At 40.0% G+C, this 9982-nt stretch overlaps 2 protein-coding genes across 3 annotated transcripts; both read left to right on the top strand.

Annotated features, from left to right (window-relative positions):
• The first annotated feature begins 501 nt into the window (after positions 1 to 501).
• LOC105673659 (protein OPI10 homolog) lies at positions 502 to 1678 on the top strand. The gene is made up of 3 exons (XM_012369449.2): positions 502 to 665; positions 817 to 946; positions 1053 to 1678. Exons 1-3 carry the CDS (start codon positions 636 to 638, stop codon positions 1481 to 1483), a joined length of 591 nt encoding a protein of 196 aa, XP_012224872.1. The 5' UTR covers positions 502 to 635; the 3' UTR covers positions 1484 to 1678.
• A 705-nt stretch (positions 1679 to 2383) lies between these two features.
• LOC105673649 (myotubularin-related protein 3) lies at positions 2384 to 9786 on the top strand. 2 transcript variants are annotated; one of them, XM_067351197.1, is made up of 16 exons: positions 2384 to 2939; positions 4578 to 4641; positions 4830 to 5146; positions 5298 to 5484; positions 5567 to 5745; positions 5830 to 6028; positions 6136 to 6326; positions 6440 to 6635; positions 6714 to 6899; positions 6976 to 7140; positions 7231 to 7481; positions 7555 to 7794; positions 7877 to 8165; positions 8304 to 8405; positions 8494 to 8678; positions 8785 to 9786. In XM_067351197.1, exons 3-16 carry the CDS (start codon positions 4839 to 4841, stop codon positions 9140 to 9142), a joined length of 3036 nt encoding a protein of 1011 aa, XP_067207298.1. In that variant the 5' UTR covers positions 2384 to 2939; positions 4578 to 4641; positions 4830 to 4838; the 3' UTR covers positions 9143 to 9786. The 2 variants fall into 2 exon arrangements, with proteins under 2 accessions (XP_067207298.1, XP_012224848.2); XM_012369425.2 differs by lacking the exon at positions 4578 to 4641 and having other exon boundaries at positions 2808 to 2939.
• The last annotated feature ends 196 nt before the right edge of the window (positions 9787 to 9982 follow it).

Raw genomic sequence — 9982 nt, 5'->3', positions numbered from 1 at the left:
CAAAGTGATATAATCGTTATTTCTATTGCACTTTCCATCCGTGTATTTTTACGTCACGTTGTGTCGTGTCGTATTGTATGTAGTCATTCGACATAAATCATTCTACAATAATGTTGCTTATCTCACAAGGAACTATATTTAACTGTTAAAGTATTGTCATTAGTAAACGTGAAAATTATTTAATGGTTTATTAAATAGTTTAAAATTAATATTACAGAATAAAATTTATGACAAACTATGAGAAAGAATATATGTAAAAGGTATTAAATAATATATATGTATAAACAATATTTTTTAAATTCCAAAATGCTAGGCAAAATATTAACTTACTCATAATATTATTTTTTTCAAGATTTTGGCATTGAAAATTGCGAATTATGGTAATTTTTAAATTTGCAGCCTTCATGAATACATCTTTTGTGATGTATCAAGTTTCCATTTTATGTATTTACGTGTTTCATGACTAATGTCGATTAGTGGTTAGGTTGGTATCGTGGTATCATCTAGAAAATTTTCGATTGAAGTTTGGTATGTAAACATACTATACTGGAGTAATTCTCTAGACCTGTGTAATAAACGTGGATAAACGATAAGTGTAGCAGAATAGCCTAGATGCGTCACAAATATTGGCAAAAATGTTCGGTTTACTCGTAGCTGGACGACTTGTGAGTATCAAACTTTGTTTATAGTGTTTATTGACTTTATCTACATTTATATAATTTTAAAATTTAAGTTATTTAATAAAAATCAGTTTAAAGTTATTTATTAGGCACTTGTAAGATTGTTTTATCTTATTAAATAACTTTTGTCTTTCAGGTACAAACCGACTTTCAACAAGTAGGAGAGAATCAGTTCTTGATTACTGTGCCTGATGCTGACAACATTAACTATATAGTAGTCTTTCTTACTGGAACTATACCCTTTCCTGATGGCATTGGGGGTGCAGGTAAGATAGAGCGCAATAAGAATTATTTTTGAATACGTGTTATTGTGAGAAGTTATGTTTTTCTGTGTACTCGAGTTGATCATTTGAAATATCAAATTGTTTGCAGTGTATTTTAGTTGGCCAGATTCAAACGCACCACCTAACTGGCAGTTTCTTGGATACATTTCCAACTCCAAACCTTCAGCTATCTTCAAAATGTCAAATTTGAAGAAGAATCATGAGTTTGAGAATAGCAATGTGGGAATTTTTGGCATTGGCAAGATCTCACACGTTGCACAGATTGGTGTGTCAGTTGAACCACTGATGATGATTGAACAACAAGCGGCTACAGTTGTTGCAACCTCAACCAACACCTTTGCTGAATTTGTGCAGAAGATGCTGAACAGTTTTGTGAACTATGTAACCAGTTTTACAGTGACACAGGCGCAAATGACGCCAAATCCAACTGAGAACTATGTGCCTTTGTCTACACTGCAAAGTTGGTACGAGACTTTTGAGAGACGGTTACTACAGAATCCAAATTTCTGGAAGTCGTGATTATGGAAAACTGTGTGTATAATATGGAGCTAGAAACTTCTGTCGTGATACATACATGAATACTTGATAGTCAAGATTAAGTACAGCTTCAGTGCTTCAATACTATTAAGACATTGTTGATCAATCAGTGTAAGTTTATCATTTTTATATTATCATCAATAAAGATGATATTATTTGATCTTATATAAGAATATAGATTTATTAGATATTCATTTCAAATGCATTGAATGTCTTAATAAAAGAAATCTTGGAGCAGATTAGTACATACGAGGATAAGTCAGAAATTATCCGCAACATTCGAATTATGTTTTACTTGAAAAAATTGCGGATAATTTCTGACTAACTCTAGTATCTATCTCTACTTGATTTAAATTTTCTTATTAAAAATAACAGGTCGGCTTGATAATAGCAGTTGTGAATTTATGCCCTGTAATATTCTAATCTTGATTTACTTTAAATAAAAAAAAAAAAAATACTATTGGATTTAATTTTTGTAATATATAAAATAAAGGGTATTTCACAAAAAAGAGTTTTCTGCAACTTTGTATAAACTTTATTATAATGATTGTCATTTTTATTTCTGAATTCTAGACAATTGTATTATCTGATCTAGCCTAACATTATCGTTGCAACTATTTATTCTCTTATTATCTGTTATTGCCAACTTTTAATATATTTTCATGATAAATGAATGTTTTCTATGATACATTTGAGTTTTGAAAAAAAAAATAAAGTAAAAAAAGCAACCTGTAGAGAGCGCAATTAAAACGAACAGACCGGCACTTCCGTTTTTGCAATGCACACCGCATGCGCAACAGCTCATAAAAAGCCACCTTTAAGTCATACATATAACGACCTGTCAGTATAACAGCTTTCACGTCGGTCGGGTGTAGTAGTGAGAGTTTCGAGTCCAAAGATTCGTGAGCGTATAAATTTCGCTACGTGTTATCGCAGTATATATATATATATATATATATTTCGGCTGCTGCAAAACCCCGTGTCCGCTATGAACGTGCTGCGAATCTCCGTGCCGTGGCGAGACGACACGGGAGAGCGCGTACTCCAATGAGCCAGCCGCCGTAATGAGAACTGATCGTCGCCGCCGTCGTCGCCGTCGCCGCCGCCGCCGCCGCCGTCTCCACCGAGTGCTTGTTCTTGCTTTTTCGTCGTTCAACCTACACTCTTCCGTCTACGCATCCATCTGTGGTCCTTGATATTTAGCCGTGCGGTAGTGTTTATAAGGACGATGCCCTGCATGGCAGAGCAACATCGTTAATGCGTGGCGTCTCCCCTCGGTTAGCACGCGTATCTGGCAGTGCTTGGTTCATGGATTCCGCGTGAGAGAATAGACTATAGAGAGAGAGAGTGTGTGTATCAGGCAGAGAGAAAGAGAGAGAAATCTTGGAGACAAACCGACGTGCGTCGTCTATTGCGTGGGACACCTTGCGATCTAGAAGTGAGTAAGAAGCGAGTCTACTTGCTCTCGCATGATATTGTATGCAGTTACACGCTCTCTTTCAAAGTAGAGAGAAAGAGAGAGAAGGAGAGAAAAAGAGAGAGCGAGTAATCATGCGAGTAATTACGCGCCGTGTGTGACGCGCGTTTCAAGGTTGACACATGTCGAGCTTGGTCGTATAATAATAAGAGTGAAGAAAAGGCCAGGCGAGCAGCACGGCGATAGATACAGAATGGAATAAAGCGGGATGGGAATACTCGCGTTCGACATTGCATTCGCGATGCGTTGCGTCGCGCTGCACTATTTTGTGTTTCGCAATAATGAGTTTATTCATCTCAGCTGCACTACGTTATACATCTTTCTGCAGTAAGCTCATATTCAGTCATTGGTGAAAAAAAAAGAGTAAATATGCACAACAGTAAAAATTAAAAGACGACCTGATAGAGCTATTTATTTAAATTATATTTCAAATGTCAAAATGGGTTAAGTTTGGACTTGAAGACAAAGTGCAGAAAGTACAACTGCGATCTGTAGATGCAATATACGCTGCATCTGAGATACGCGTTGCATGTCGTGAAAATTATAAAATTATTCGATTTGTTAGTATTAATACTGATATTTCCATTCCTATTCTTTCTATGCTCTATCTCTACAGTCCATATATATATTTGTTTCAAGTACAGCTGAAAAGGAAAACAACTCGGCATTCGAGTTTGACCATGCACAGAGAACTGCATAGCGACCATGAGTTCTCACAGAGTCGGAATTAATTAATTAAATGTCAGTCGCTGTCCTTTTCTATGCGGTCGCGATCCCACCTATGTAATCTAGACAGAAAAAAAAAGTCGGTCGACCGGAATTGGCGGTAATCGACGTCGGTGGCCGCGCCGCGCACGAGCGTCGCAGAGAGCGAGTCGGACTTGCTTTCCCCGTGCGCGCACTGCGATACTGCGATTAAACTGTGTATGCGAGACGAGGATGTGCCCCGAGATGGTTCGTGAGCATTCCATAGTTATAAATAAATCAAAAGAGTGAAATAAAAAATATGTCGAAAAGAATTCAGTCCATAAATTTCATATGATCAAAAATATGCCACTAATGGAGTTGTTTGTTCAAGTTGCATTTTCTGCACTTAAGTGATACAGATGTATGTTTGAGACTTATGAGAGATGTCAGTCAGAAAGTCAGCTGAAATGAATAAGCTACTATTTTTATAAACAGAAACAGCAAGAATGCACTGATAACTGAATTATATAGTGCATTGATTACAAGCATAAAATTTATTTACATACGAACAAAATAAAAGTATGAAAACTTTTTTACATTTTTGCAGTTTCATGTTTCTAGAATTAATGGTTGTATGCAAGTATCTATAGTAATATTTTATAGAGATAGTTAAATATAAATTGAATGAGATATTTAAAAAAAAAATTAAATAATTTTTACAAAATTGATGGATATTTTTCACATCAGTTTATCACTTTAGAGCAATAAAATTGAATAATGAAATATTATTGGTATTTTTAGTCATAAGACATACTAAAGGTTGTTGACAATGTAAACATTTGTGGGCTATATATAGATATATATGGAAGGGGAACGCCCACGATGTTATTATAAATTAATAATATGTTACAGGAGACAAGAAGGCATCTTAATTCTTGGGGCATCAGATAATTGCTGATAAAGTTTCTTGTGTTAGGTAAATCGATTTCGAATTGAGAATTATACTGATATCAAGAACAATAACACAATGAAGATAAAAACAATAGACGTCGTTATTGGCTTTTATCTGCTTCAATCTCATGCTTATATGACACTTGAAACATATATAGCCAATCAGGAAAATGTTATCGCATTTTATAATTTTATGCTTGTTTTATATCACAGAGCAAAGAAATGGAGAGTTCCGAGGAGCCGACCAGTTTGCAGTCCATATGCCACTTGCACGCCTCGGAATTGTTTCCCAAGCACACACACTTTGAGTGCGAGGATGAATCGCTGACGATTCCATTCACGCCATTAAGTGGGGAATCGGTTGTGGCATTGGGACGGACAACGGACGGTGTTTTGGCACTTTCAAATTATAGACTTTACCTGCAATTAAGCCAAACATGTTACAATATACCTCTGGGTCTCATCGAGCAATTAGAAGTCAAAGAGATTTTCTATTTGCACATTGGATGTAAGGACGCGCGTTCTTTAAGGTACGTCTAGTTCAGTATCATTGTTTGCGCTAGAATCTAATATTCTTGCGCTTATGAAATCGCACTTATTTATTATGTGCGGTGTTATAGATTTGTGTAGCAACTTTAATAAAAAAAAAAAAAAAAAACACTGTCAACGTTTATATTTTAGTTGTGCATTTACCACAAACGAACACTGTTTGGAATGGTTCAAACGATTACACAAAGTGACCTATCCACGGAAGAGTATAGAGGATATATTTGCATTCGCGTACTATGCATGGTCCATAGAGGAGGGCAAAGATTATCCTAGGCTCGGAAAAGATAATAGTTCTTATATTACTACTTTTAATTCAGAAGTGAGTATATATTTTTTTAATTTTACAGTGGAGTGAGTGCAGAAATTTTTCGGTACAAGTGTTATTCTCGTGATATTTCTAGATTGAGCGATTAAAGTTTAATTTACATGGCACATGGCGCATCAGTCAAATAAATAAGGATTATCGGATGTGCCCATCCTACCCACCACAGCTTTTAGTTCCCGCTTGCATTTCTGACGAAACCCTCGAATTTGTTGCCAAATTTCGAAGTTCCAGACGAATTCCAGCCATTGTGTGGAGGTATTTGTCTCTTCCTTTTATAATATATGTGATATCATTCATAATGAAATGACATTTATCGATATAATATTTATGTATCTTAAGGCATGTGAATAATGGCGCCGTGATAGCTCGTAGTAGCCAACCGGAAGTCGGTTGGCTCGGTTGGAGAAGTTCCGAGGACGAGGATCTTCTAAAAGCTCTCGCGGATGCGTGTAGCTATGATAAAGGCGAATCTACGATGGTAGACTCGCCTATTACATACTCCGACGCTGGTGACGATATTACACCGAGCGCTGCCAAGGTGAGAACTTCCGGTCAAGAGTTATGTTCAGTTCATCAAATTGATTATTTATCTAAGAAATTCAATATCTAGCGTATCTTTTGCATAAGTAATTTTTCTATTTACAGAAGGTTTTAATCGTCGACGCCAGATCATACACCACGGCCGTAGCGAATCGGGCACGCGGCGGCGGTTGCGAGTGCCCCGAGTATTATCCAAGCTGTGACATACAATTTATGAATTTGCCGAATATTCACTCGATACGAAAGAGCTTTCACGCTGTGAGACAACTTTGCGCATCGGATGCGGATCAACCAAAGTAAGTTGTTGGATTGTCAAACGGTGTCTCGATAGCGCTGGTGGAAACTCACTTATTCTCTCGATACATTTAAACTTCTGACTAATTTTTATTTTTCCAATTTTGTTTTACAGTTGGTTAAGTTTGCTGGAGGGAACGCGATGGTTGCAGCATATGTCGGGCTTATTACGAGCGGCAGTCACCGTAGCGTCCGCGATTGAGAGGGACGGTCGACCAGTATTAGTGCATTGTAGCGACGGCTGGGACAGAACGCCGCAAATCGTCGCGTTAGCACAGATATTACTCGATCCATATTATCGTACTATGGAGGTATGCTTGTTAATTTTTTAAGGGCAGTAAAGTGAACCGGGGTATTTTATTATTCTGCCATTCCATTCCGCGTTGCAGGGGTTTCAAGTTTTGGTTGAGAGAGAGTGGTTAGACTTTGGACACAAGTTTGCGGATCGATGCGGACAAACGATCGGTTGTGACGATCCCAATGAACGTTGTCCAGTATTTCTTCAGTGGCTCGACTGCGTGCATCAGTTGATTCTGCAATTTCGATGTAGTTTTCAAATGTCGTCTGCGTATCTTGTAAATATACATAATATTCTTATGATGTCATATTAATACACTCTTGAAGATTCGAACTCGAGCAATTGCGTTTCAGGTGAAACTGGCCCAACATACGTACTCGCAATTATTTGGCACATTCTTATGTAATACTAGGCAGGAGAGGCTACAATTAAGGATACGGGAACGTACATTCTCCGTTTGGCGTTTCCTCAACTCAACTGCGTTTGTGAATCATCTGTATTCGCCGTTAAAGAATCAGGTACGTCAATCAAGTATATCGGCGTGTGATTAATATAATTGCACATGCAAAGTGATTATGATTTCTATAATTTTTCTTCTGCTACTTTAGGTGTTGTGGCCGAGTTGCAACGTGCGCGATCTTGTTCTGTGGTCCGAAGTGTATTTGGGTTCGATGGAATCGTCTCTCGGTATGAGAGACGACAAGCAGAGGGTGGCGATGATAGACATCGAGGGTGGCGAGAGCGAGGAACCGCAGGGACAGATGACGAAAACAAGGTCGTACGGCGATCTTATGCACGCGCCCGATCACGCGGCTTATCTGCACCGAAGACGTAGCGATCCAAGTATTTCTATGGAAAAGTACGTAATCAACGTTACATAATACACTGCGTACGATAAGCTTGTACATTCGTCAATTTCATGTCCACCGCAGAAAATTCGATTCTTTGGCGCTTGAGACTAATGCTGATCAAAAGAGCGTGAAAAATGTGGACAGTAAAAAGAGTCAAGATGCAAACGAAAATTTATCAGAGACTGAAAGCAAGATAAAACAATGTACCACAAATCAAGTGTCCAGCGATTCACCCGCTAATCCTTCGGTAGATAGTTCCACTGATACCTTGATACCCAACAATGACTCTGTCGTTACAGCAGTGAATGGGGAGAAGGAAGCGTGAGTGCTTGGTTTTTTTTTTTTTTTATCTTGATATCTGCGAAATGTAGACGAATGCGTAATTTATTTGCAAAATTCGCAGACCACAGACAAATTCGTCGCGAGATATCGTGTCTCCGTGGATCGAAACCGGCACTACCACCGGACGGATTGTTTGCTCATCGTGCAATCGCAATCACAACGAGGGTAGTGACGTGAGTGATACTAGCGCCCCATTGATATCAAGAACTCCCAGTAGCATATGTCCAGCTTCTCCAACCCATCAGGACGTTATGCTAGATAATCCTGACTGGCTGGACGATGTTGACGGTCTTCCTGTCATATGTTGTGACGTCCAAATGCGAGTACAACAAATTATCGTAGAGCATAAGGTACTTAAAGCAGCAGATTATTAGTGTTTTTTAATCACGTTCCTGATGTTTCCCGAAAGCATATAGTCCGGTGATACGCTCGAGACAGAACAATGCCCCGCTCTCCGAAGTCAACGATTGTTTTAATTATCTTTTTAGCTCAAGGAGGAGGCTCTGAGGAAGGAATTACACACGACAAGACTGGCACTAATAAAGCAAGTTTGCAATCACAACGCAGAGACCGATCGTATCGACGATATCGTGAGTAGAGTCTCTCGACCGGTGACATAGTTCTTACACGCATTTATACAGAGAATGTAACATGAAACTCACGCGGTGACTCGCACAGGGCTCTTTGCCGGACTCGGTGGGAAGCGCTGGTGAACACGGAGAATCACTACCGTCGGACATGTCCTGGGAAGCCGTGGAGGAGCTGGGTCCTGCGCCCACCCTTTGGGTTCCCGATCACGCCGTGACTCGTTGCATGGGATGTAACACGGAGTTTTGGCTCGGTAGACGTAAGCATCACTGCAGGTATGCATTTCGCGCGATGAAACGCTAAATTTGCTACTAACTACGGTAGGAGAGTGCACTGTAGATAATCGGGAAGAGAATCTTAAACATGTCACGTTGTACGTAGATGCTGCGGCAAGATTTTCTGTGCCGATTGTTCCGAGAACTCCACCCCCTTGCCTAGCGAGCAGCTCTACAATCCTGTGAGGGTATGCAGCGATTGCTACGCGCGGCTGCACCACCATCACACGAGCTCGTGCCAGTGTAACGCCCGCCATCAGAGCACCAAAGTGGAGAACGAGGTGGACCCCTCCGTCGAGACGGCGCCACCGCTGCCGCCGTTGCCGCCGCCGCCGCAATCGGTAACGTGTCAAAGAGCGAAGAAACTGCCGCCGACCACGACGAAAGATATCTGCTGTGACAAGCTACTGCAAGCGACGCATCAGAAAACACAACCGTCCGTCGCAGCGGCCACGGCGAATTGAGGAGAAGAGCCGGAAGCGGGGGAAAGGAATGCCCGAGGAAAGCTGAAAGGAAAGCAGCTTTCCGGCGTGGAACTGCTTCGGATCAATCAATCGCCGTTCAGCATCACCTAATTCTGCGCGGCCGCAAGCTCGTCGCCGTCGCTGGATTTATATATGATTTCTAACGGATACATGTGGCATCTGGAGTAACGTGTTTAGGTTCTCCTGAGCGATTTAATATATTTATTGCTAGATTAATAATTTGTACGAACAAGTATGTAGCGGGTACCAAGAAAATACGGCAGAGAGTCAGTATACGTTGTATATACCTTAGGAAATAACTCGAGCTAAGATTCCTGGTATTTTTTTCCGAGAGGTAGAGGGAGATCCTCTGAGATTTACCCGTTTCTAGGTATCTCCGCGCTCAGCACGACGGGTGGGTGACGAGTGGCATGTTTCGGATAGGCTGTGATCGACGTCTAACTTTGTAGACGACTACACTATGGAAGCAAAGTGCTAATTAATTGTCAATTGATCACGATAAAAACCGATCGTTCGTTGATTGATTTAGTTGTCGGGTCGAGCGAGACGAACGAAATCGTATTTCTTATATCATTGCCGATGTACGAGAATTGGGATTCATTAAATGTCATTATCGCATCGCACGCGTTTGCTATCGATCGACTTCTCACATCCATATTTTACCTTACACACACACATCGATCCCTTCTGTTATTAAATCTATCTGTAAACGCAAACAAATGGCGCTCATTATTGTATTTAGCCTCTTGTAAATCTCGTGCTTAGTTTAAGGAATTGATTTACATCATTTGCGTGTCATGTATCTGTGTGCTCTATTGA

The sequence above is a fragment of the Linepithema humile genome, chromosome 1, assembly GCF_040581485.1.
Source record: "Linepithema humile isolate Giens D197 chromosome 1, Lhum_UNIL_v1.0, whole genome shotgun sequence".
Classification (NCBI taxonomy): domain Eukaryota; kingdom Metazoa; phylum Arthropoda; class Insecta; order Hymenoptera; family Formicidae; genus Linepithema; species Linepithema humile.
The sequence above is the reverse complement of the archived record's forward strand: the minus strand, read 5'-3'. Positions and strand labels throughout refer to the sequence as shown.